General features: G+C 43.1%; 1 protein-coding gene across 4 annotated transcripts in view; it reads right to left on the minus strand.

Moving 5' to 3' along the window:
* Window positions 1–23,530, minus strand: part of ANKRD13B (ankyrin repeat domain 13B) — a 242,923-nt gene that overhangs the window by 22,454 nt on the left and 196,939 nt on the right. For all 4 annotated transcript variants that reach the window (XM_077294291.1, XM_077294288.1, XM_077294292.1 and 1 more), the window contains exons 7-9: window positions 22,055–22,121; window positions 17,985–18,066; window positions 13,308–13,372 (exon numbers count right to left, since the gene is read on the minus strand). In XM_077294291.1, coding sequence (XP_077150406.1) covers window positions 13,308–13,372; window positions 17,985–18,066; window positions 22,055–22,121 — 214 coding nt within the window. The remainder of the gene's footprint in view (window positions 1–13,307; window positions 13,373–17,984; window positions 18,067–22,054; window positions 22,122–23,530) is intronic.

A 23,530-nucleotide genomic window follows, 5' to 3' on the forward strand; every position in this document is an offset into this window, starting at 1 on the left:
TCCGCAACAACGACCGATGGAACACATTATGAATAGCGAACGATGCTGGGAGATCCAAACGGAAAGATACAGGGTTAAGAATCTCCGAGATCCTATAAGGACCGATGAACCGAGGCTTGAACTTAGGAGAAGAGACCTTCATAGGGACAAAACGAGAAGACAACCACACCAAGTCCCCAACAAGAAGTCGGGGACCCACGCGGCGACGGCGATTAGCAAACTGCTGAGTCTTCTCCTGAGATAACTTCAAATTGTCCACCACCTGATTCCAAATGTGATGTAGCCTGTCCACCACCACGTCCACTCCAGGACAATCCGAAGACTCCACCTGACCAGAGGAAAAACGAGGATGAAACCCCGAATTACAAAAAAAAGGAGAGACCAACGTGGCCGAACTAGCCCGATTATTAAGAGCAAATTCGGCCAGTGGCAAAAAAGCAACCCAGTCATCCTGATCAGCAGAAACAAAACACCTCAAATAAGTTTCCAAGGTCTGATTAGTTCGCTCCGTCTGGCCATTCGTCTGAGGATGGAATGCAGACGAGAAAGACAAATCAATGCCCATCTCGGCACAAAACGTCCGCCAAAATCTAGACACAAACTGGGATCCCCTGTCAGAAATGATATTCTCCGGAATCCCATGCAAACGAACCACGTTCTGAAAAAACAAAGGAACCAACTCAGAGGAGGAGGGCAACTTAGGCAAGGGCACCAAATGAACCATCTTAGAAAAGCGGTCACACACAACCCAGATAACGGACATTTTCCGTGAAACCGGGAGATCAGAAATAAAATCCATGGAAATGTGCGTCCAAGGCCTCTTCGGGATGGGCAAGGATAACAACAACCCACTAGCCCGTGAACAGCAAGGCTTAGCTCGAGCACACACTTCACAAGACTGCACAAAGGTACGCACATCCCTAGACAAGGAAGGCCACCAAAAAGACCTGGCCACCAAGTCTCTTGTACCAAATATTCCAGGATGACCAGCCAACACAGAAGAATGGACCTCGGAGATGACTCTACTGGTCCAATCATCCGGAACAAACAGTCTTTCTGGTGGACATCGATCCGGTTTATCCACCTGAAACTCCTGCAATGCGCGTCGCAAGTCTGGGGATACGGCGGACAATATTACCCCATCCCTAAGGATACCAGCAGGCCCAGTGTCTCCAGGAGAGTCAGGCACAAAACTCCTGGAAAGAGCATCTGCCTTCACATTCTTTGAACCTGGCAGGTATGAAACTACGAAATTGAAACGAGAAAAAAAATAACGACCAACGAGCCTGTCTAGGATTCAAACGCCTGGCAGACTCAAGGTAAATGAGATTCTTGTGATCAGTCAAGACCACCACGCGATGTTTAGCACCCTCAAGCCAATGACGCCACTCCTCAAATGCCCACTTCATGGCCAAAAGCTCCCGATTACCCACATCATAATTGCGCTCGGCGGGCGAGAATTTTCTAGAGAAGAAAGCACATGGCTTCATCACCGAGCCATTAGAACTTCTCTGTGACAAAACCGCCCCCGCTCCAATCTCGGAAGCATCAACCTCCACCTGGAAAGGAAGTGAAACATCTGGTTGACACAACACAGGAGCAGAAGAAAACCGGCGCTTAAGTTCCCGAAAGGCCTCCACGGCCGCAGGAGACCAATCAGCAACATCAGCACCCTTTTTAGTCAAATCAGTCAAAGGTTTAACAATACTGGAAAAATTAGCAATGAACCGACGATAAAAATTAGCAAACCCCAAGAACTTCTGAAGGCTCTTAACAGATGTAGGTTGTGTCCAGTCACAAATAGCCTGAACCTTAACGGGATCCATCTCAATAGTAGAAGGAGAAAAAATGTACCCCAAAAAAGAAATCTTCTGGACTCCGAAGAGACACTTTGAGCCCTTCACAAACAGAGAATTGGCCCGCAAAACCTGAAACACCTTCCTGACCTGTAGAACATGAGACTCCCAGTCATCAGAAAACACCAAAATATCATCCAAATACACAATCATAAACTTATCCAGATATTCACGGAAAATATTGTGCATAAAGGACTGAAAGACTGACGGAGCATTGGAGAGTCCAAAAGGCATTACCAAATACTCAAAATGGCCCTCAGGCGTATTAAATGCGGTTTTCCACTCATCACCCTGTTTTATCCGCACCAGATTATACGCACCACGAAGATCTATTTTAGTGAACCACCTAGCCCCCTTAATGCGAGCAAACAAATCAGTAAATAATGGCAATGGATACTGGTATTTGACTGTAATCTTATTCAGAAGGCGATAATCTATACAAGGCCTCAGGGAACCATCTTTTTTTGCCACGAAAAAAAAACCTGCTCCCAGAGGGGACGAAGATGGACGAATATGTCCCTTTTCCAAGGACTCCTTAATATAATTCCGCATAGCAGTATGCTCTGGCAGTGACAGATTAAATAAACGACCCTTAGGGAACTTACTGCCAGGGATCAATTCTATAGCACAGTCACACTCTCTATGGGGAGGGAGCGAATTGAGCTTAGGCTCCTGTCATGATCTCTGCAGGCAGAGATCATAGCAAGCCTATAGAGGGACAAGCTCTCGGAAGATGGAACTATACTGACCATGAACTAAGCCTGCCGCGCAACTAGAAATAGCCAGGTAGCATTTCCTATTTATCGCTAGATGCCCAGCTCTGGCCTAAGACCTAAATAGCTAGCAGAGGGAAATATAAGACCTGGCTCACCTCTAGAGAAATATTCCAAAGAAGACAGTAGCCCCCCACATATAATGACGGTGAGTTCAGATGAAACAACAAACGCAGCAGGAAAATAGTCTTAGCAAATTTGAGGTCCGCTTACTAGATAGCAGAAGACAGATAGTATACTTTCATGGTCAGCAGAAAAACACTAACAAAACACCATCCAGAGATTACCTTAAACTCTGGCATTAACTCATAACGCCAGAGTAGCAATCCCTGATCAACGAGAGCTTTCCAGACACAGTAACAAAACTTCAGCTGTGAACTGGAACAAATAGGCAAAACAAAACATGGACAAAAGTCCAACTTATCAGTAGTTGTCTAGAAGCAGGAACAAGCACTGAGAGGCATCAGATAACATTGTTGACCGGCAAGAAACCACCAGAGAAATGAGCTTAAATAGCGACACCCACTACTGATGGAATCAGGTGAAACAGGAAAGAGGATGACAAGTCCAATTCCACAAGCGGCCACCGGGGGAGCCCAGAATCCAAATTCACAACAGTACCCCCCCCTCAAGGAGGGGGCACCGAACCCTCACCAGATCCACCAGGGCGACCAGGATGAGCCCTATGGAAGGCACGAACAAGATCAGAAGCATGAACATCAGATGCATTGACCCAAGAATTATCCTCCTGGCCGTAACCCTTCCAGTTGACCAGATACTGGAGTTTCCGTCTGGAAACACGAGAGTCCAAAATTTTCTCCACAACGTACTCCAACTCACCCTCAACCAACACCGGAGCAGGAGGCTCAACTGAAGGTACAACAGGTACCTCATACCTGCGCAATAACGACCGATGAAAAACGTTATGAATGGAAAAGGACGCAGGGAGGTCCAAACGGAAAGAAACAGGATTAAGAATCTCCAATATTCTATAAGGGCCGATGAACCGAGGTTTAAACTTAGGAGAAGAGACCCTCATAGGGACAAAACGAGAAGACAACCACACTAAATCTCCAACACAAAGCCGAGAACCAACACGACGATGACGGTTGGCAAAACGCTGAGTCTTCTCCTGGGACAACTTCAAATTGTCCATAACCTGTCCCCAGATGTGATGCAATCTCTCCACCACCGCATCCACTCCAGGACAATCCGAGGATTCCACCTGACCGGAGGAAAATCGAGGGTGAAACCCCGAATTACAGAAAAACGGGGACACCAAGGTGGAAGAACTGGCCCGATTATTGAGGGCGAACTCTGCCAATGGCAAAAAAGCAACCCAATCATCCTGGTCAGCAGAGACAAAACACCTCAGATATGTCTCAAGGGTCTGATTAGTCCGCTCGGTCTGGCCATTAGTCTGAGGGTGAAAAGCAGATGAAAAAGACAAATCTATGCCCATCCTAGCACAGAATGCCCGCCAAAATCTAGACACAAATTGGGTACCTCTGTCAGAAACAATATTCTCAGGAATACCGTGCAATCGGACAACATTCTGAAAAAACAGAGGAACCAACTCAGAAGAAGAAGGCAACTTGGGCAGAGGAACCAAATGGACCATTTTAGAGAAACGGTCACAGACCACCCAGATGACAGACATCTTCTGGGAAACAGGCAGATCTGAAATAAAATCCATCGAGATGTGTGTCCAAGGCCTCTTAGGAATAGGCAAGGGCAACAGCAGTCCGCTAGCCCGAGAACTACAAGACTTGGCCCGAGCACAAACGTCACATGACTGCACAAAGACTCGCACATCTCGTGACAGAGAAGGCCACCAGAAGGATCTTGCCACCAAATCCCTGGTACCAAAAATTCCGGGATGACCTGCCAATGCAGAAGAATGTACCTCAGAGATGACTCTGCTGGTCCAATCATCCGGAACAAACAGTCTATCAGGCGGACAACGATCCGGTCTATCCGCCTGAAACTCTTGCAAGGACCGCCGCAGATCAGGAGAAACGGCCGACAAAATTACTCCCTCCCTAAGGATACCTGTGGGTTCAGAATTACCAGGAGAGTCCGGGTCAAAACTCCTAGAAAGGGCATCTGCCTTAACATTCTTAGAACCCGGTAGGTATGACACCACAAAATTAAAGCGAGAAAAAAATAAAGACCAGCGCGCCTGTCTAGGATTCAGGCGTCTGGCAGTCTCAAGATAAATCAAATTTTTGTGGTCAGTCAATACCACCACCTGATGCCTAGCCCCCTCGAGCCAATGGCGCCACTCCTCAAACGCCCACTTCATGGCCAAAAGCTCCCGATTCCCAACATCATAATTCCGCTCTGCGGGCGAAAATTTGCGAGAAAAGAAGGCACAAGGCCTAATGACGGAGCAGTCGGAACCTTTCTGCGACAACACTGCCCCAGCTCCGATCTCCGAAGCGTCAACCTCAACCTGAAAAGGCAGATTCACATCAGGCTGACGCAACACAGGGGCAGAGGCAAAACGGCGCTTAAGCTCCTGAAAGGCCTCTACAGCATGAGGGGACCAATTAGCAACATCAGCGCCTTGTCTGGTCAAATCAGTCAGTGGTTTAACGACATCCGAAAAACCAGCAATAAATCGGCGGTAAAAGTTGGCAAAGCCCAAAAATCTCTGAAGACCCTTAAGAGAGGAGGGCTGAGTCCAGTCACAAATAGCTTGCACCTTAACGGGATCCATCTCAATAGAAGAGGGAGAAAAAATATACCCCAAAAAGGAAATTTTCTGGACCCCAAAAACGCACTTAGACCCCTTCACACATAAAGAATTAGACCGCAGAACCTGAAAAACTCTCCTGACCTGCTGGACATGAGAGTCCCAGTCATCAGAAAAAATCAGAATATCATCCAGATATATTATCATAAATTTATCCAGAAAATCGCGGAAAATATCATGCATAAAAGACTGGAAAACTGAAGGGGCATTAGAAAGACCAAAAGGCATGACCAAATACTCAAAGTGGCCCTCGGGCGTATTAAATGCGGTCTTCCACTCATCCCCCTGCCTGATCCGCACCAAATTATACGCCCCACGAAGATCAATTTTAGAGAACCACTTAGCACCCTCTATACGAGCAAACAAATCAGTAAGCAATGGCAATGGGTATTGATACTTAACAGTGATCTTATTCAGAAGCCGATAATCAATACATGGTCTCAAAGAGCCGTCTTTTTTTGAGACAAAGAAAAACCCAGCTCCCAAGGGAGAAGAAGATGGACGAATATGTCCCTTTTCCAAAGACTCCTTTATATATTCCCGCATAGCAGCATGTTCCGGCACAGACAAATTAAACAAACGACCCTTTGGATATTTACAACCCGGTATCAAATCTATGGCACAATCGCACTCACGGTGCGGAGGTAACGACCCAAGCTTGGGTTCGTCAAAGACGTCTTGATAATCAGAGAGGAACTCAGGGACTTCAGAGGGAATGGACGACGAAATAGAAACCAAAGGTACGTCCCCATGAATACCCTTACATCCCCAGCTCAACACAGACATTGCTCTCCAGTCCAAGACTGGGTTGTGAGACTGCAACCATGGCAATCCCAGTACCAAATCGTCATGTAAATTATACAGCACCAGGAAACGAATAATCTCCTGGTGATCCGGATTGATACGCATGGTTACTTGTGTCCAGTATTGTGGTTTATTATTGGCCAATGGGGTGGAGTCAATCCCTTTCAGAGGAATAAGAGTCTCCAAAGGCTCTAAATCAAAACCACAACGATTGGCAAAGGACCAATCCATAAGACTCAGAGCGGCGCCAGAGTCAACATAGGCGTCCGTGGCAATGGATGACAAAGAGCAAATCAGGGTTACAGACAAAATAAACTTAGACTGAATGGTGCCAATGGAAACAGACTTATCAAGCTTCTTTGTACGCCTAGAGCATGCCGATATAACATGAGTAGAATCCCCACAATAGAAACACAATCCATTCTTCCGTCTAAAATTCTGTCGCTCGCTCCTGGACAGAATTCTATCACACTGCATACTCTCTGGCGTCTTTTCCATAGACACCGCCAGATGGTGCACCGGTTTGCGCTCCCGCAGACGCCTATCAATCTGAATAGCCATTGTCATGGACTCATTCAGACCTGCAGGCAAAGGGAACCCCACCATAACATCCTTAACGGCATCAGAGAGACCTTCTCTGAAAGTTGCCGCCAAGGCGCACTCATTCCACTGAGTAAGCACAGACCATTTACGGAATTTTTGGCAGAAAACTTCAGCTTCGTCTTGCCCCTGAGATAGTGCCATCAAAGTTTTTTCTGCCTGAAGTTCCAAATGAGGTTCCTCATAAAGCAAGCCCAAGGCCAGAAAAAACGCATCCACATCGCGTAACGCAGGATCCCCTGCTGGCAATGAGAAGGCCCAATCTTGAGGGTCACCCCTGAGCAAGGAAATCACAATCCTAACCTGCTGAGCAGGGTCTCCAGCTGAACGAGACTTCAGGGACAAATAAAGCTTACAATTATTTCGGAAATTCTGGAAGCTAGCTCTATTCCCTGTGAAGAACTCCGGCAAAGGAATTCTCGGCTCAGATACCGGAGCATGTACCACAAAATCTTGTAAATTTTGTACTTTCGTGATGAGATTATTCAAACCCGCAGTTACACTCTGGAGATCCATTATTGTCAGGTGCACACAGAGCATACAGAGATTAGGAGGAGAGAGAGAAAAAAGACTGCAGCAAGGCAGACTGGAGGAAAAAAAAAAAAAAAATTCCAGCAGACTTCTTATAACTCTCCTTTCTCAACCTGGGTCTTTAACACTTAAGGGGCCGGTCAAACTGTCATGATCTCTGCAGGCAGAGATCATAGCAAGCCTATAGAGGGACAAGCTCTCGGAAGATGGAACTATACTGACCATGAACTAAGCCTGCCGCGCAACTAGAAATAGCCAGGTAGCATTTCCTATTTATCGCTAGATGCCCAGCTCTGGCCTAAGACCTAAATAGCTAGCAGAGGGAAATATAAGACCTGGCTCACCTCTAGAGAAATATTCCAAAGAAGACAGTAGCCCCCCACATATAATGACGGTGAGTTCAGATGAAACAACAAACGCAGCAGGAAAATAGTCTTAGCAAATTTGAGGTCCGCTTACTAGATAGCAGAAGACAGATAGTATACTTTCATGGTCAGCAGAAAAACACTAACAAAACACCATCCAGAGATTACCTTAAACTCTGGCATTAACTCATAACGCCAGAGTAGCAATCCCTGATCAACGAGAGCTTTCCAGACACAGTAACAAAACTTCAGCTGTGAACTGGAACAAATAGGCAAAACAAAACATGGACAAAAGTCCAACTTATCAGTAGTTGTCTAGAAGCAGGAACAAGCACTGAGAGGCATCAGATAACATTGTTGACCGGCAAGAAACCACCAGAGAAATGAGCTTAAATAGCGACACCCACTACTGATGGAATCAGGTGAAACAGGAAAGAGGATGACAAGTCCAATTCCACAAGCGGCCACCGGGGGAGCCCAGAATCCAAATTCACAACAGGCTCCTCAAAAACATCCCTATAATCCGACAAAAACGCAGGGATCTCCAAAGGAGTAGATGAAGCTATAGAAATCGGAGGTGCATCATCATGAACCCCGTGACATCCCCAGCTTAGCACAGACATTGTTTTCCAGTCCAGGACAGGATTATGAGTTTGTAACCATGGCAGACCAAGCACTAGTACATCATGTAAATTATACAGTACAAGGAAGCGAATCACCTCCTGATGAACGGGAGTCATGCGCATGGTCACCTGTGTCCAATACTGCGGTTTATTCATAGCCAATGGTGTAGAATCAATTCCTTTCAGAGGAATAGGAACTTCCAGAGGCTCTAGACTAAAACCGCAGCGTTTAGCAAATGACCAATCCATAAGACTCAGGGCCGCGCCTGAATCCACATAGGCATCGACGGAAATGGAAGACAGTGAAAAAATCAGAGTCACAGACAAAATGAACTTAGACTGCAGAGTATCAATGGCAAAAGATTTATCAACCCTTTTTGTGCGTTTAGAGCATGCTGATATAACATGAGCTGAATCACCACAATAAAAACACAAACCATTTTTCCGCCTATAATTTTGCCGTTCACTTCTGGACTGAATTCTATCACATTGCATAGTCTCAGGTGCCTGTTCAGAAGACACCGCCAACTGGTGCACGGGTTTGCGCTCCCGTAAACGCCGATCAATCTGAATGGCCATAGCCATAGACTCATTCAGACCTGTAGGCGCAGGGAACCCCACCATAATATCCTTAATGGCCTCAGAAAGACCATTTCTGAAGTTTGCAGCCAGGGCGCACTCATTCCACTGAGTAAGCACCGACCATTTCCGAAATTTCTGACAATATATTTCCGCTTCATCATGCCCCTGAGAGAGGGCTAATAAAGCCTTTTCAGCCTGAATCTCTAGGTTAGGTTCCTCATAGAGCAATCCCAATGCCAGAAAAAACGCATCCACACTGAGCAATGCAGGATCCCCTGGTGCCAATGCAAATGCCCAATTCTGAGGGTCGCCCCGTAGGAACGATATAACAATCTTGACCTGTTGAGCAGGGTCTCCAGAGGAGCGAGATTTCAAAGAGAGAAACAATTTACAATTGTTCCTGAAATTCAGGAAGGTAGATCTATCTCCAGAAAAAAACTCTGGAATAGGAATTCTAGGTTCAGACATGGGAGTGTGAACAACGAAATCCTGTATGTTTTGAACCTTTGCCGCGAGATTACTCAGGCTGGAAGCCAAACTCTGGACATCCATGATAAACAGCTAAGATCAGAGCCATTCAAGGGTTAAGAGGAGGTAAGAAGCAGCTAGACAGCAATTAAGGGCTAGGCAGCAAAACTCTGAAGGAAAAAAAAAAAAAAAAAAATTCCTTGAACACTTCTTTTTCTCCTGCTTCAGCCCAAACAATTAACACTTTGTGGGCCGGCTATACTGTCATGAATCCCCAATGGCTAGGGATAGCACAGGATAAGCAAAGTATAAAAAATATCGGACGAGCTCTAGGGTGACGGAACCTGGGCTGACCGCTGCCCTACGCCTGACAAACGCAACTAGAGATAGCCAGGGAGCGTGCCTACGTTGGTTCTAGACGCCACGCACCAGCCTAAGAGCTAACTAGTACTGCAGAGAAAACAAAGACCTCACTTGCCTCCAGAGGAATTAACCCCAAAGATATAGTTGCCCCCCACATGTATTGACGGTGAAATGAGAGGAAGGCACATACATAGAGATGATGTATATAGCTTTAGCAAATAGAGGCCCGCTGAAAACTAGAAAGCAGAATGACACAAAAGGGGACTGAGCGGTCAGCAAAAAACCCTAATCAAAAAAACCATCCTGAGATTACAAGAACCCATGTGCCAACTCATGGCACATGGGGAGAACCTCAGTCCACTAGAGCAACCAGCTAACAAAGAGACATTCTAAGCAAGCTGGACAAAAAACCAAACAACTGAAAATCAGCACTTAGCTTATCCTGAAAGATCTGGGAGCAGGTAGGCAGGAACCAAACTGAGCACATCTGAACACATTGATAGCCGGCAAGGGAAATGACAGAGAGGCCAGGTAAAATAGGAAACACCCAGCCTCTGATGGACAGATGGAAACCAAAGGCCGCAACCCACCAAAGTCACCCAGTACCAGCAGTAACCACCAGAGGGAGCCCGCAAACAGAATCCACAACAGGCCCCATAAGATGCTCCATATACAAATATGCCCCATATAACGCTCCATGCAGTTCTTTATGGTCCCATAGATGCCCCATATAATGCTCCATGCAGTCCATTATGGCCCCATAGATGCCCCATATAATGCTCCATGCAGTTCTTTATGGCCCCATAGATGCTCCATATAATGCTCCATGCAGTTCTTTATGGCCCCATAGATGCCCCATATAATGCTCCATGCAGTTCTTTATGGCCCCATAGAAGCTCCATATAACATTGTGCAACATGTAATGCTGCTGCTGCACTAAAAAAAAATGACATACTGACCTCTCGTTGCTGCCTGCTGCTCCTCAGCGTCCCGTCTCTCCGCAGTGACTGTTCAGGCAGAGGGCGGCGCGCACACTAATACGTTATCGCGCCCTCTGACCTTAACAGTGCAGAGGACGCGGAAGACAGAGCGTCGGTGGAACGCGGAAAGGTGAATATGAAATACTCACCTGCTCCCGGCGCTCCTGACGCTGTCCCTGCATGTCCCATGTGAGAAAACATTTTGTTTGTTTTTTAAAAGAAGTACTCCCAGCAAAGTTTTCATCCTCTTAACATATTGCAATCATAATATTATATAGCACTGTGTACTTACAATTGCTCATATTGCCTTTCTACTAAATTAATTCTTCTCTTTTCTCAGCTCTATGTAGAAACCGACAGTCTTTTCCCTGCATGAGTTATCATCTTCTTCAACTCCTGACCCAGCTGCTCCACTCCTCCTCCTGCCAGGGAATTTGCAGTTAGGTGAAATTGTAGTTCCAATGATGACTCATACAGGGAGAAGAGACTTTCTGTTTATACGCAGAGCTTAGAAAGAATGAGCTAGTCAGTTTTTAATCATGTGATGTCATAGACCTAATGGAAAAGACTGTAGACTGTGAGCCCTCGCGGGCAGGGTCCTCTCTCCTTCTGTACTTGTGTGTGCCTTGAATTGCTCATGTTTATTGTGCTTGTCTATATTTTCCCCTTTCACATGTAAAGCGCCATGTAATAAATGGCGCTATATAAATGTACAGGGTGGTCCAAAAGTAGGTGGACTAAAAGCAGGTGGACAGAAAATAATAACATTTATTTTGATTTATATATAAAATTATATTTACTAACACAAGCATAACACTGACAATTAAATTTTATTCTGAGCAATAATGCAAAAGCCCTTAAATTTTATCAACGCAGGTGCTCAAACTGTTTTCCATCACAATTTGCACAGCTTTGAAGTCTGCCTCTTACGCTTCGACAAACATTTTTGCACAAGTCTCTTTGGGTATTAATTTCTTGAAATGCATCTCTTATGTAATTTTTCAAATCACTGACACTTTTTGGTTTTCGACTATAAACTTTGTCCTTGAGTACTCCCCAAAAGAAAAAATCCATTGGGGTCAAGTCTGGTGAACGTGCCGGCCAATCCATTTATTAGGAAATGTTTCATCAAGATACTCGCGGACTACTCTTGAATAATGTGGATGGGCCCCATCTTGTTGGAAAGAAAGGTCATTTGAATTAGGCTGTTGCTGTAACTGGGGAACAACTTGATTCATTAGAATTTCGAGATACTTATCTCCTGTGACTGTTCCATAAAAATAATGGTCCAAGAGCACCAAAACTTGAATTACCACCCCAAACACTGACACCAGGCTCATTTAGTTGTTGCTCTAATGTTAAATGCATGTTCTCGTTATACCAGTAAATACAATTATGTCTGTTACTATGGCCAGATAATTTGAAAAAAGCTTCATCACTCCACATAATGTTATCTAAAATTACTGGATTTTCTTCAATTTCGTTAAGCCTAATCTGACTAAATTGCAGCCGCCTGTCTGGATCATCCTCCAATAAACCATGAATTAGACGTGGACGATAAGCTTTCCACCCAATAGATTTCAGGATTCGCATTATGGAAGCTCGTGAAATTCCCAATTCTAAAGAGACTCTTCCTGTGGACTTTTTTAGACTCTGAACAAATGTTTCAGCAACAAGTTGTTTATTATTTTCTGTACAGGCTGTTTTGGGTCGACCAGTTTTTGAAGCATTAAGGATTGAGCCAGTGGCATCGAATTTGTTACGAATGCGGTAAATGGTTTGTCTCTTTGGGTCTTGAGTACCAAATGTTTCAACCCAATTTGCTCTAACTGTTTCAGCATTTTGAGATTTCCAATACTCTTTTAAAATCCATTTTCTTTGATCTGTATTTATTATTTGCCATTCTGGGTTGTCTGAATTATCTAAAAAAAAAAACAGATTTGGGGGAGATTTATCTGGGAAAACTGGATCTGTGAAACTGACTCAGTTGCCCTTAGCAACCAATCCGATTCCACCCTTCATTTTCCAAAGAGTCTGTGAAAAATGAAAAGTGGAATCTGATTGGTTGCTAAGGGTAACTAATTCAGTTTCACCTTACACCATGTTTGATAAACCTCCCCCTTCATAACCCTATTACACATACTGTCCACCTACTTTTGGACCACCCTTAAAATAATAATAATAATAATAATAATAATAATAATAATAAAAATAATAAAAAAGAGAAGCATTAGCTGGGCAGAAAGGCAAAATGAACAAGTATCTAAAGGGAAATCTGTCTTTACTTAAAAATTCCACATTTTCTTTATGCACAATATCTTCTCTTTTGTTTCATTGCTATATATCAAGTAAAGTCAAGTGCAACGTCTCTGTCTTCATCTAGAGGTAATTTCAGATCTTCAGGATACAATTATTGATGGCCGTCAGACACAAGGCTGCTATAAGCGCATTCTGCCACAGCAGGTATTGATTTGCACTTAATCCTTATTTCAGAGAGACAGCTCATACAATCTTTATAAGTACAGTCACACAGCAGAGGCGAGGAAAGAAACAACTCCGGCATTGATTGCTATCAAGGTTTCAGCAATCACAGATAATACTCACCCCATTGTTTGGTCCCACATGCTGCTCAGCTATCCCCAGGAATGACTGCAAAGGTGTTTTACTACCTGGAAAGAAAATTGAGAAGTCGTATCACAAATGGTGATGGACCTGACCATTTTCATACCTACGACTGTGGCTAAAATATAGCCTTTCATTTCCTGTAGAAAGCATTATTTTTTCTAAGGGATTATGAGGGTTGTCAGATTTTTGGTATTGTCTGTTACCAAGGGATAAACCAATTTGAATATTATGAGGATTTTTTTAGCAATTTTTTGTACTAAAGCAAAACTTTACTTTAGGTATATACAGTATATGACAGAACTGCATTCACTACAATCTGTCATGGCCGAAAATGTTGGCATCCTCAAAATTTTCCAGAAAATGAAGTATTTCTCCCAGAACATTATTGCAATTACATGGTTTGCTATACACGTGTTTATACACAAAAAAAAACAGAGGAAAAAAAGGCAAATTGAACATATTTTCAAATAAAACCCTAAAATTCGGCAGGACAAAATTGTTGGCACCTTTCCAAACTTGTGGGTAAGCGACTTTGTTTCAAGCATGTGATGCCCATTCAAACTCACCTGTGTCATGGTGTGGGCAATATGAAAGACATACACTAAGCATGGAGAACAGAAAAAGGAGAAGAGTACGGTACTGTGTGTAAAAAACAATTTTAAGGTGTCCGTAATTTCTTTGAAGCTGAAGAAACTTATACAGAATATTTTGACTGTAATTATCATTTTACAGTGAATGCAGGTGATGTCTTCTTGCCAGAATTAGGGGCTGTAGATATGGATCACGTATCATAATGATTTATTATAGTTTTTCTAGTGCTTCATCTTCCATTTTACAGGCAGCCAGTTATGGGGGAAGGGCAGTACAGCTGAGCTGACAGTTTTGTGAGAAGACAACTGCAAATGTGCTTTTTGTGTTTGTAATAGGACAACACTGCTGTACTGTGCTAGTTATAATCAGGCACAGCTCTGCAGCAGCACCTACAGAACTATGAGAGGACAATCGCTGCTGTAAATGTTTGTGTTAGCTCTGCTGTACTGTATTCTCTCTAATCTTACTGCAGAGCTGTGTGTGATTATGAGAGCAGACTGTCAATCACTACACATCACATTGGTAATGCAACCTTTATATAAAACAATCTCTGGAGGCAGATTCTCATGTCTGACCCATAGATCTTAACAGCTCATTTACATATATAAGAAAAACATGGATTTCTCTGGACTAAGATATCGGATTGCAGATATCAAAGTATCATTATAACAATTGATCAAAAGAATAAGGCTAAGGGTATATGATGACATGTCGCACGACAGCAGTTCTTTGAAAAGTCACTCCACAAAACCATCTGAGCAACTTGTCTGCGCCTTTCTGTCATGCTCCTGTTTTAAAGGGAACCTGTCACCTGAATTTGGCGGGACCTTTTTTCGGTCCGATAGGCGGTGTTTTCGGGTGTTTTATTCACCCCTTCCTTTCCCACTGGCCGCAATATTGGCTTGAAGTTGATTCGCTTTCCTCCGTAGAACACACCTGCGCAATGCAATCTTGCCTTGCGCACGCGCAGTATGCTTTGCCCAACTGCGGGCAAAGCCGAAAAGCATTAGTGCGCATGCGCCGGCGCACTATGTCCCAGAACACAGCAAAATACTTCCGGGTGATTTTGCTGTAAGTAAATCAGCCAAGTTGCCGACAAGTTGCATGTTACGTGACATTTGTATTGAAGCCTATGGTAAGGGAGTTGCATGCGACTTGCAATTCAGCAACAACAAAAATGGAACACATTTGAAAAAATTTGCAGCTATGTCACAATCGCCGGTTGCAATGCAACACCATAGGAAATCAATAGATGCAATGCCGCGGTGTGACACTACAATTTCAGTGGCGCGCTACACATGTCGCTGTATGGCCTGAGCCTGAAGCAATCATGACGCTCGATGAACTGAACTGCAAATACAGAGAAGAGTAAGTAAGACCAGTATTGATGAGCGAACGAGCTTGGATAAATATTATACGAGCATGCTCGTGTGCTAACCGAGTGTCTTCGCCGCGCTCGAAAAAGTCGAGTCTTTGTGGCTGCATGTGTCACAGCTGTTTGACAGCCGCAACACATGCAGGGATTGCCTTTCGGTTAGACAATCCCTGCATGTGTTGCAGCTGTCAAACAGACGTGAGACATGCAGAAGCAGGGACTTGAACATATTTATCGAGCATGCCGAAGAAACTCAGTTAGCACACAAGCATGCCCAGATAACACCTTATCAGAGCACGTTCACTCAACAGCAGTGACTAGTGGTCAGAACGGCATACACAGTTTGAAAATGGTTTCTCTACCTGAGAGAATGATAAAAATCTTTAAAAAAACAAAACAAAAAACAATCTTTAGAAACCACAATAGTTTTCCAGATAAAAAAACAATATTGTCTATATGTCAGTTTTAATTCCAATTCTTTCAGTATAACTCTCTGATATATTCTGGACGATGTATTTATTAATGTATATTATAAATGTGCGACACATGTGGCTTGCACTGCACTTCAGGTGTTTTTTTTATATTTTGCTCTTCGTATTGTTCCTCATGTTAAGATCACACATTTCTGCTTTTTTCACACCAATTTTCTAGTTTCAAGAACTTAAGTTTAAAGGTGTGAAAAAAAAAACGTGTTCAAGCACTTTAGAAACAATAAATAACCACCTTAGTCATATAGCCCGAGGACCAGCTCCAGAGGACTGAGGAAAGAGACTGTTTACATCGCATTTTGGCTTTACAACTGGCCCAAGGGAAAATCTTCTAGCGCATGAGACGAACATAGTAATGTATGCAACTGTATTTCATGCGGTTACTTATTTGGTCTACAAGTAGTGGAAAATAATATTCTCTATACTTAACAGCAGGGGTGGGGAATCCTTTTTCTGCCAAGGACCATTTGGATATTTATACCATCCTTTGGGGGCCGTACAAACTCCACCCACAAAGTACATCCTGACTCTGGCACTGGTTTCAGGATGTAATCTTTCATTGCATGCCCTTCACTGTTCAGTAGTGAACACTGCATGTGTGTGCTAACAGAACAAGAAGAAAATAATGAGCTGGTGGTAATCAAAATACACCTCCCTTCCCAAGAATGGGGTCCCTATCGAGGGCAGTAAATGGCCCTGGGGCCTGAGGTTCCCCACCCCTGCTTAACAGTATGTGACAGCACAGAAGGCTCGACTTTCCTACAGAATAAAAAATAGTATCCTGACATATAGCAGACTGGCAGATGCAGTAATCTATTTTCCATCCATTGGCATCACACAGTAGCATGTAAAAGTTTGGGCACCCCTGGTTAAAATGACTATTATTGTGAACAGTTAAGTAAGTTGAAGATTAGATGATCTCTAAAAGGCCTAAAGATAAAGATGCCACATTTCCTTTGAATTTTAGGCAAAACAAAATAAATGTAAATATAAATATAGTTATTCAAGTTTTCCAATTTAAAATTTACCAAAAAGAAAATGGGCCGATATAAAAGTTTGGACACCTTGGAGATTTGTGTGCTCAGATAACTTTGACGAAGACCTTAATTAGCCTGTTAGGGTTATGGCTTGTTCACCATCATCATTAGAAAAGGCCAGGTGCAAATTTCCCAGCTTTATAAAAACCCAGCCTGCTCTAACCTTGTGCCAAAAAGCTGCAGCCATGAGTTCTTCTAAGCAGCTGCCTAGGACTCTGAAAATGAACAAGGTGTAGGCTCACAAAGCAGGAGAAGGCTATAAGAAGATCGCAAAGTGTTTTCACGTTGCCCTTTACTTAGTTTGAAATGTAATTAAGAAATGGCAGATAACAGGAACAGTGGAGATCAAAATAAGGTCTGGAAGACGAAGTAAAATTTCTGTGAGAGCTGCTCGTAGGATTGCTAGAGGGGCAAATCAGAACCCCTGCTTCACTGTAAAAGACCTTCAGAAAGATTTAGCAGACTCTGGAGTTGTGGTACATTGTTCTACTGTTCAGAGACATCTGCACAATTATGGCCTTCATGAAAGTGTCATGAGAGGAAAACCTCTCCTACATCCTCACCATAAAATTCAGCTTCAGAAGTATTCAAAAGAACATCTAAACAAGCCTGATGCATTTTTGAAACATGTCCTGTGGACCAATGAGGTTAAAATAGAACTCTTTGGCCACAATAATCAAAGGTATTTGTGGAGAAAAAAGGGCACAAAATTTCAGTAAGGCCGAAGTCACACTACCGTATAACACGACTGAGTACTATGCAGTAAGACATCACGTACCACTCTGCCCAATGTTATACTTGCTGCTTAACATATTTTGCACTCACTGAATTGGCAGTATTTTGTTTGTGGTGTAAATTTTCTTCAAGAATTAAATGATTCACTCTGCATCCACTGATTAGCTTCTTTTGATGTTATTTTGGAGTATTGCGGTTCAGCCAGCACCTCTAATTTCTATGAGCTGTGTGCACCTTCCTTTGTTCTCCTAATGTTATACTATGGGGCAGCTCACATCTGTGATTATTTTCTCATGCCAATTCATGCTGCGATTGGCAGCGAGACTCAGCTCACTCTCACCCATACAAGTCTACGGATGCGAGTGAAACATCGCACTGCTCTCGGATATCAAAGTCCAGCTGTACTTGAAAACTGTGTATTCGACATTACCTTTGCTCTTTCCTTTGTGCTGGTCAGATAAATGTTCTGTGCGGGTTCTAGTAATTAATTCTACATTGGAAGCCCCGTATACCTGAGAAAAAAAAAATAAAGAGGTATAATACAAATGTTAATGCTCATTTATTTATATAATATTATTAAATTATATGTTAAGGGAACTGTCAACTCGGCATTAATTGGTTAAATTGCGAAGTCGTAGTAAAAGCAAGTAAACTTTGTAAGTACTCATATATTAAAAATCCTCTATGTTCTACAAAAAGAGGAACTTTTAATTTTATTGTGTTCTGCTCAATGCCTGGGTTACTGGCCACCTCCACAGTCTCAAGGCACAGTCACACGGCTGTAAAAATAGGGGCAAGATCGGAATGCATAGACAGGCCGCAACCGACCCAAGCAAGACAGCTGCATAAAAATACATGAAGCTGTCACGCTCGGGTCAGGAGAACGCCGCCCAGTCTGTGCACTGAGTTCCAATCTTGGTCCGATGAATACAGCAGTCTGACTGCGCCCTTAGAATGTCTGGTTACTTACGAAAGGACTGAACGCTGCTTTAGACTCTGCAACCGCTGCTCTGAAGCTGGTGGATTGATGGATCTGACCAGACTCAGTGCCTCTGCACTTTTCCCATGCTGCAGAGGTAAGCCTGGTCCAAACTGCGATCTGTCAATCTTCAGCAGTGTACTGCCCCCCCCCCCAACCCGACAAACAGGAAGCCGGGTAGTATGGGAGCGGTGCTGCACTGAAGAAAGAAGATGCAGTGTTGGTCACAGATGTTGTGCATGCCTCGCCATGCATGTGTGTAGTAATGAAATATTACATATTGGCCACTCACTGAACCAACCATGTAATACATAGATGGTCTGCGTCTACCAGAAGCAATATTACTTATGATATATCTCATTGGCTTATTGAGAGGGAGATACTCATTCATATAATTATTGGCTGCTATTAGTATGCGGGGTCATCTGAAAAAAAGGCATGCACACAAATTGCAACAGTGACCTCTTTGCACCAAATAAATTATCTAACTCAGGGGTGGGCAATTAATTTTCCCAAGAGCCCACATGAGATACTGTGACTGTTGTAGAGGACTGAACCAACCGGCCAAACTTAATTCTGCTCATTATTATTGTTTTATACATATTTGTATCAATTAATATTGAACAAAATGAAGATTACTGACTAGTTATTACTGGTAATACACTTTACGATAGGGCTTATTGCTTTATGTATTCTTACTTGTAGCAGATAATTCAAACTCTATAATTTACTGCATCTTACAAAGGTTATGAAAAGAAGTAAATCATTTGCTCCTGATACACAAACCTTGTACCTTGATCAACTGCTTCAAACACAATATGATGCCCCCACACAGTATAATGTCCCCACATAGCCCTCAGACAGTATGATATCCACACAAAGCCCCCCCCACACACAATATTATGTCCCGAGAAAGCATTCAACACAATATGTCACCACAAAGCCCCCACAAAGTATGAAGGTCACCACCACAAAACCTCGCTACAAGGTATTATGTCCCCACACAGCACCCCATTCAGAATGATGACCACACAGAACCCTCCTACACACTATTATGTCCCCACTCATAATGATGTGCCCACACAGCCCCCTTACTCAATATTATGTCCCCAGACAGCCCCCTACACAATATTGTCCCCACAAAGCACCCCCCACAATCTGTTGTCACCACGCAGTCCCCCAAACAGTATGACTGACATCCCCAGACAACCTCACTACACAGTATTATGTCCCCACACAGCCCTCTACTCAGACTGATGTTGCCACAGAGCCACCCTACACAATATTATGTCCCCTTTCAGCACCCACTTAGAATGATGTCCCCACACAGCCCCCTTATACAGTATTATGACCTCACACAGCCCCTCACTCAGAATGACATGTCCAAACAACAGCCCGCTTGCACAGTATTATGTCCCTATACAGCCCCCTCTTGCCACACAGAATGATGTAGAAAAAAAATTACTCACCTAACCCAGTTTTCCCGCAGCTCCGGTCTGCGCTCTCTACTGAAGCACAGCTGGCACGATGTAGTGCCATCATCACGCCTGCTGCGCTCTCAAACACATCGGCTCAATGATAGAATAGGGAGCTGATGATTCCGTATTCCATCATTATATTACACCAGTATCAGCATTCCGAGGATACAGATATCAGTAAAAGTGAGACGGCATACGGAAGGTGGCCTCTTAATGTGCGACACGTCACTGCATAAAACCCTTTGATTGTTTCAGTCCGCGGGCCTTAAAAAACAGCCAAAGGGTTGCATTTAGCCCGCGTGCCGCACCTTGCACAGGTCTGATCTAACCGAACAACTCAACAAAAAAGATGACATATTGAAAGCATAAAATAAGCACAAGAGATTAAAACGTTATTCCCATCCCATAGAAAGAATATCACTTAGGCTGGTTTCACACTTGCGTTTTTATCTGCATGCGTTTTTTTAAAAAACGCATGTGTGAAAAAACGCATGTAATCTGCATGCGTTTTTTAGACGCATGCGTTTTTATAGAAAAACACAAGAAAACAAGAAAAAACCAAAAAAACCTAACCCTACCCCTAACCCTACCCCTAACCCTACCCCTAACCCTAATCAGTGGCCACGTATTTAAGTGCCACGTATTTAAGTGCCACGTATATAAGTGCCACGTATTTTAGTGCCACGTATTTTAGTGCCACGTATTTTAGTGCCACGTATTTAAGTGCCACGTATTTAAGTGCCACGTATTTAAGTGCCACGTATATAAGTGCCACGTATTTAAGTGCCACGTATTTAAGTGCCACGTATTTACGTGCCACGATATTTCAGTGCCACGTATAACCACGTAGTTATAGTATTTATAGTACGTGGCACTGAAATACGTGGCACTGAAATACGTGGCACTGAAATACGTGGCACTTAAATACGTGGCACTTATATACGTGGCACTGAAATACGTGGCACTGAAATACGTGGCACTGTAATACGTGGCACTGAAATACGTGGCACTGAAATACGTGGCACTGAAATACGTGGCATTGAAATACGTGGCACTGAAATATGTGGCACTATGACTGTCAGAAAATGTTCAATAAATGGTTAGGGGTGAGGTTTGGGGTAGGGTTAGGGTTTGGATCCCTTTATCACCTTGATGGTGGTGGGTGACTTTTCAGTGTGTTTTCTGTTTTTTTTCTATAAAAACGCATGCGTTTTTAACGCAAACAAACGCATGTGCTTAAAAACGCATGCGTTTACATAGACAGCAATGCATTTTTTTGCCGCGAAAAAACGCATGCGTTTTTTTGCGGCAAAAAAAACGCGCAAAAAAATACTACAGGTTGCATTTTTGAAAATGAACGCATGCAGAAAAAAAACGCATGCGTTTGAAAACGCGACCAAACGCATACAAAAAAAACGCATGCGTTTTCAATGTTAAATATAGGGGAAAAAAACGCATGCGTTTTTTTTGCAAAAAACGCTGCAGACAAAAACGCAAGTGTGAAACCAGCCTTAGGCCCCCATTGATTCTGAGAATGTACAGGCCAAGGTACTGTGGTGTAGCCACACATCAAGAGAATGGCAGCATGGCCCGTAACATTTAGAAGGGGCTTCAGCGCTAAATCAACTCCTCAATTCTTAGAATCTGTGCAGAGTTCAGCAGTCGCACTGATACTAATCATAAAGTGTTGGCGTATCCTAGGCACTTTAGTAGGAAAAGTCAATATTAGTAAGCTTTGCTTCTGGGAGTTATTAATCAGTTTGGACCGTTCAGCCTAATGTTTTGGTCCCAGGGTAATAATTGAAGAGAAATCATAAAGATACCCTAAATTTAAATGTAGGAATAAAGGTTGTATCTTTAAATGTAGGGTATTTTTATGAACTTTCAGCCTACACTACAGAGATGCATTTTTAGGGTCCAGCCTTGTGATGACATGAATGTAAGTCAGAATTAGTAGAAGTTCAGATGAACAACTATGACTAAGAGCTCCTACAGAATAAGAGATCTCATTGGGGTACAGCTATGTACAGTTATGCATCTTACCTTTGCCTCGTAGCCATTGATAACCTCAGTTTTCTCGCTTCTCCAGCCGAGGATTCCTGATTTGTTTCTGTAAGGGAAAATAAAGAAAGCACAAAATTGCTTCTTATAATCATGATGCAGGACTGTATCTATGAAGTAGCAGGAGCACTGTGTAATATCACAGAAAAGCTTTCTTATATTAACTTCCACAGAGTACGTTATCAGAATATTCCAGACCAAGTATCTTAATGAAGTTTTTGTACATAAAAGTGTCACTCCAGCACTGAAGTGACGCCAACCTGTGCTGCCTGACTGCTTTGATAAAGCTAAGAAATTAAAACTGGATATCTAAGCTTCAGTACTTTACATAAAACACCGGTTCTTGGCAACGTCACTCGATGCCGGTCCCAAGATTTATTCTTCTCGACTTGAACTGAACAACCTCTTTCTACAGTGAGACATTTGCCAAATGCCAGAAAGTAAAGCTCCACACTTACGGTAATCTCAAGAATATATTAGAGTATAACACAACAACAGTACCTTACGCCAATAATATAACATTATTATTAGTGCCACCACCTTTAATATTTGCTAACTTTCCAAAAATGTCCAGAAGTGAGACATCTCAAGACTACTGGAGGAGTTGGCAAATCTCACAGATGCCACTGAAGCATCCCCTAACTTATGGAATGTGGGTTTTCAGGGGGTGTTGGATGTTCCCAAAAATGCATTGATAGGATGATGAGGGCAAAGTGAGGAATGGCATGCACAAAAAAAAGAATGTGGTAATATGAGAAAATATTTCAGCTATGCACCTAACATTTCACTGTTGGAAATGTTAATGGTGTACAATTACAGCTTGGAACCTGAATATTCATGAGATCTTAATAACTACATTGTCTTTTACCAACCCTAAATTACATCCTGTATTATAGACCAGAGTTTTATTAAACATTTAATCAGAATGCATGCTTAAAAGCTTAACCATTCCAGCTTTTCTTGCTAACCTAAAGGTATGGTTGTTACCTTTATTTAATAAAATTGCACTCATTTTAAGTCCGCAGTTTTCATTCCCTCACTCATTTTCAAATCCCCTGATGAGTCTGCAGTCTAATCCAAGTTTCAAATGTTTCACTTTTGGGAGTTTCTCTCCCAGTAATATAGGCTGGGTTTAAGCTCTGTGTGTATCCAGGGTGTTACTCTCTTCCCACTGTTGTGATCCTAATGGCAGAGGATCTCAGGGTCTTCAGCAAAGTCTGCAAACATAAAAACTAGCTCTTAGGGAGGTGGTAACTGAGCTGACCACATACCTGATCCTAGCCCACAAATAATAGCAGCCGGGGAACATGCCTACGTTGGTTCTAGACGTCTCACGCCAGCCGGAGATCTAACTAACCCTTTCAGAGAAAATACAGACCTCACTTGCCTCCAGAGAAAGATACCCCAAAGTAGATACAGGCCCCCAACAAATAATAACAGTGAGGTAAGAGGAAAGGA

This window comes from Ranitomeya variabilis, chromosome 3 (genome assembly GCF_051348905.1).
Source record: "Ranitomeya variabilis isolate aRanVar5 chromosome 3, aRanVar5.hap1, whole genome shotgun sequence".
NCBI lineage: Eukaryota > Metazoa > Chordata > Amphibia > Anura > Dendrobatidae > Ranitomeya > Ranitomeya variabilis.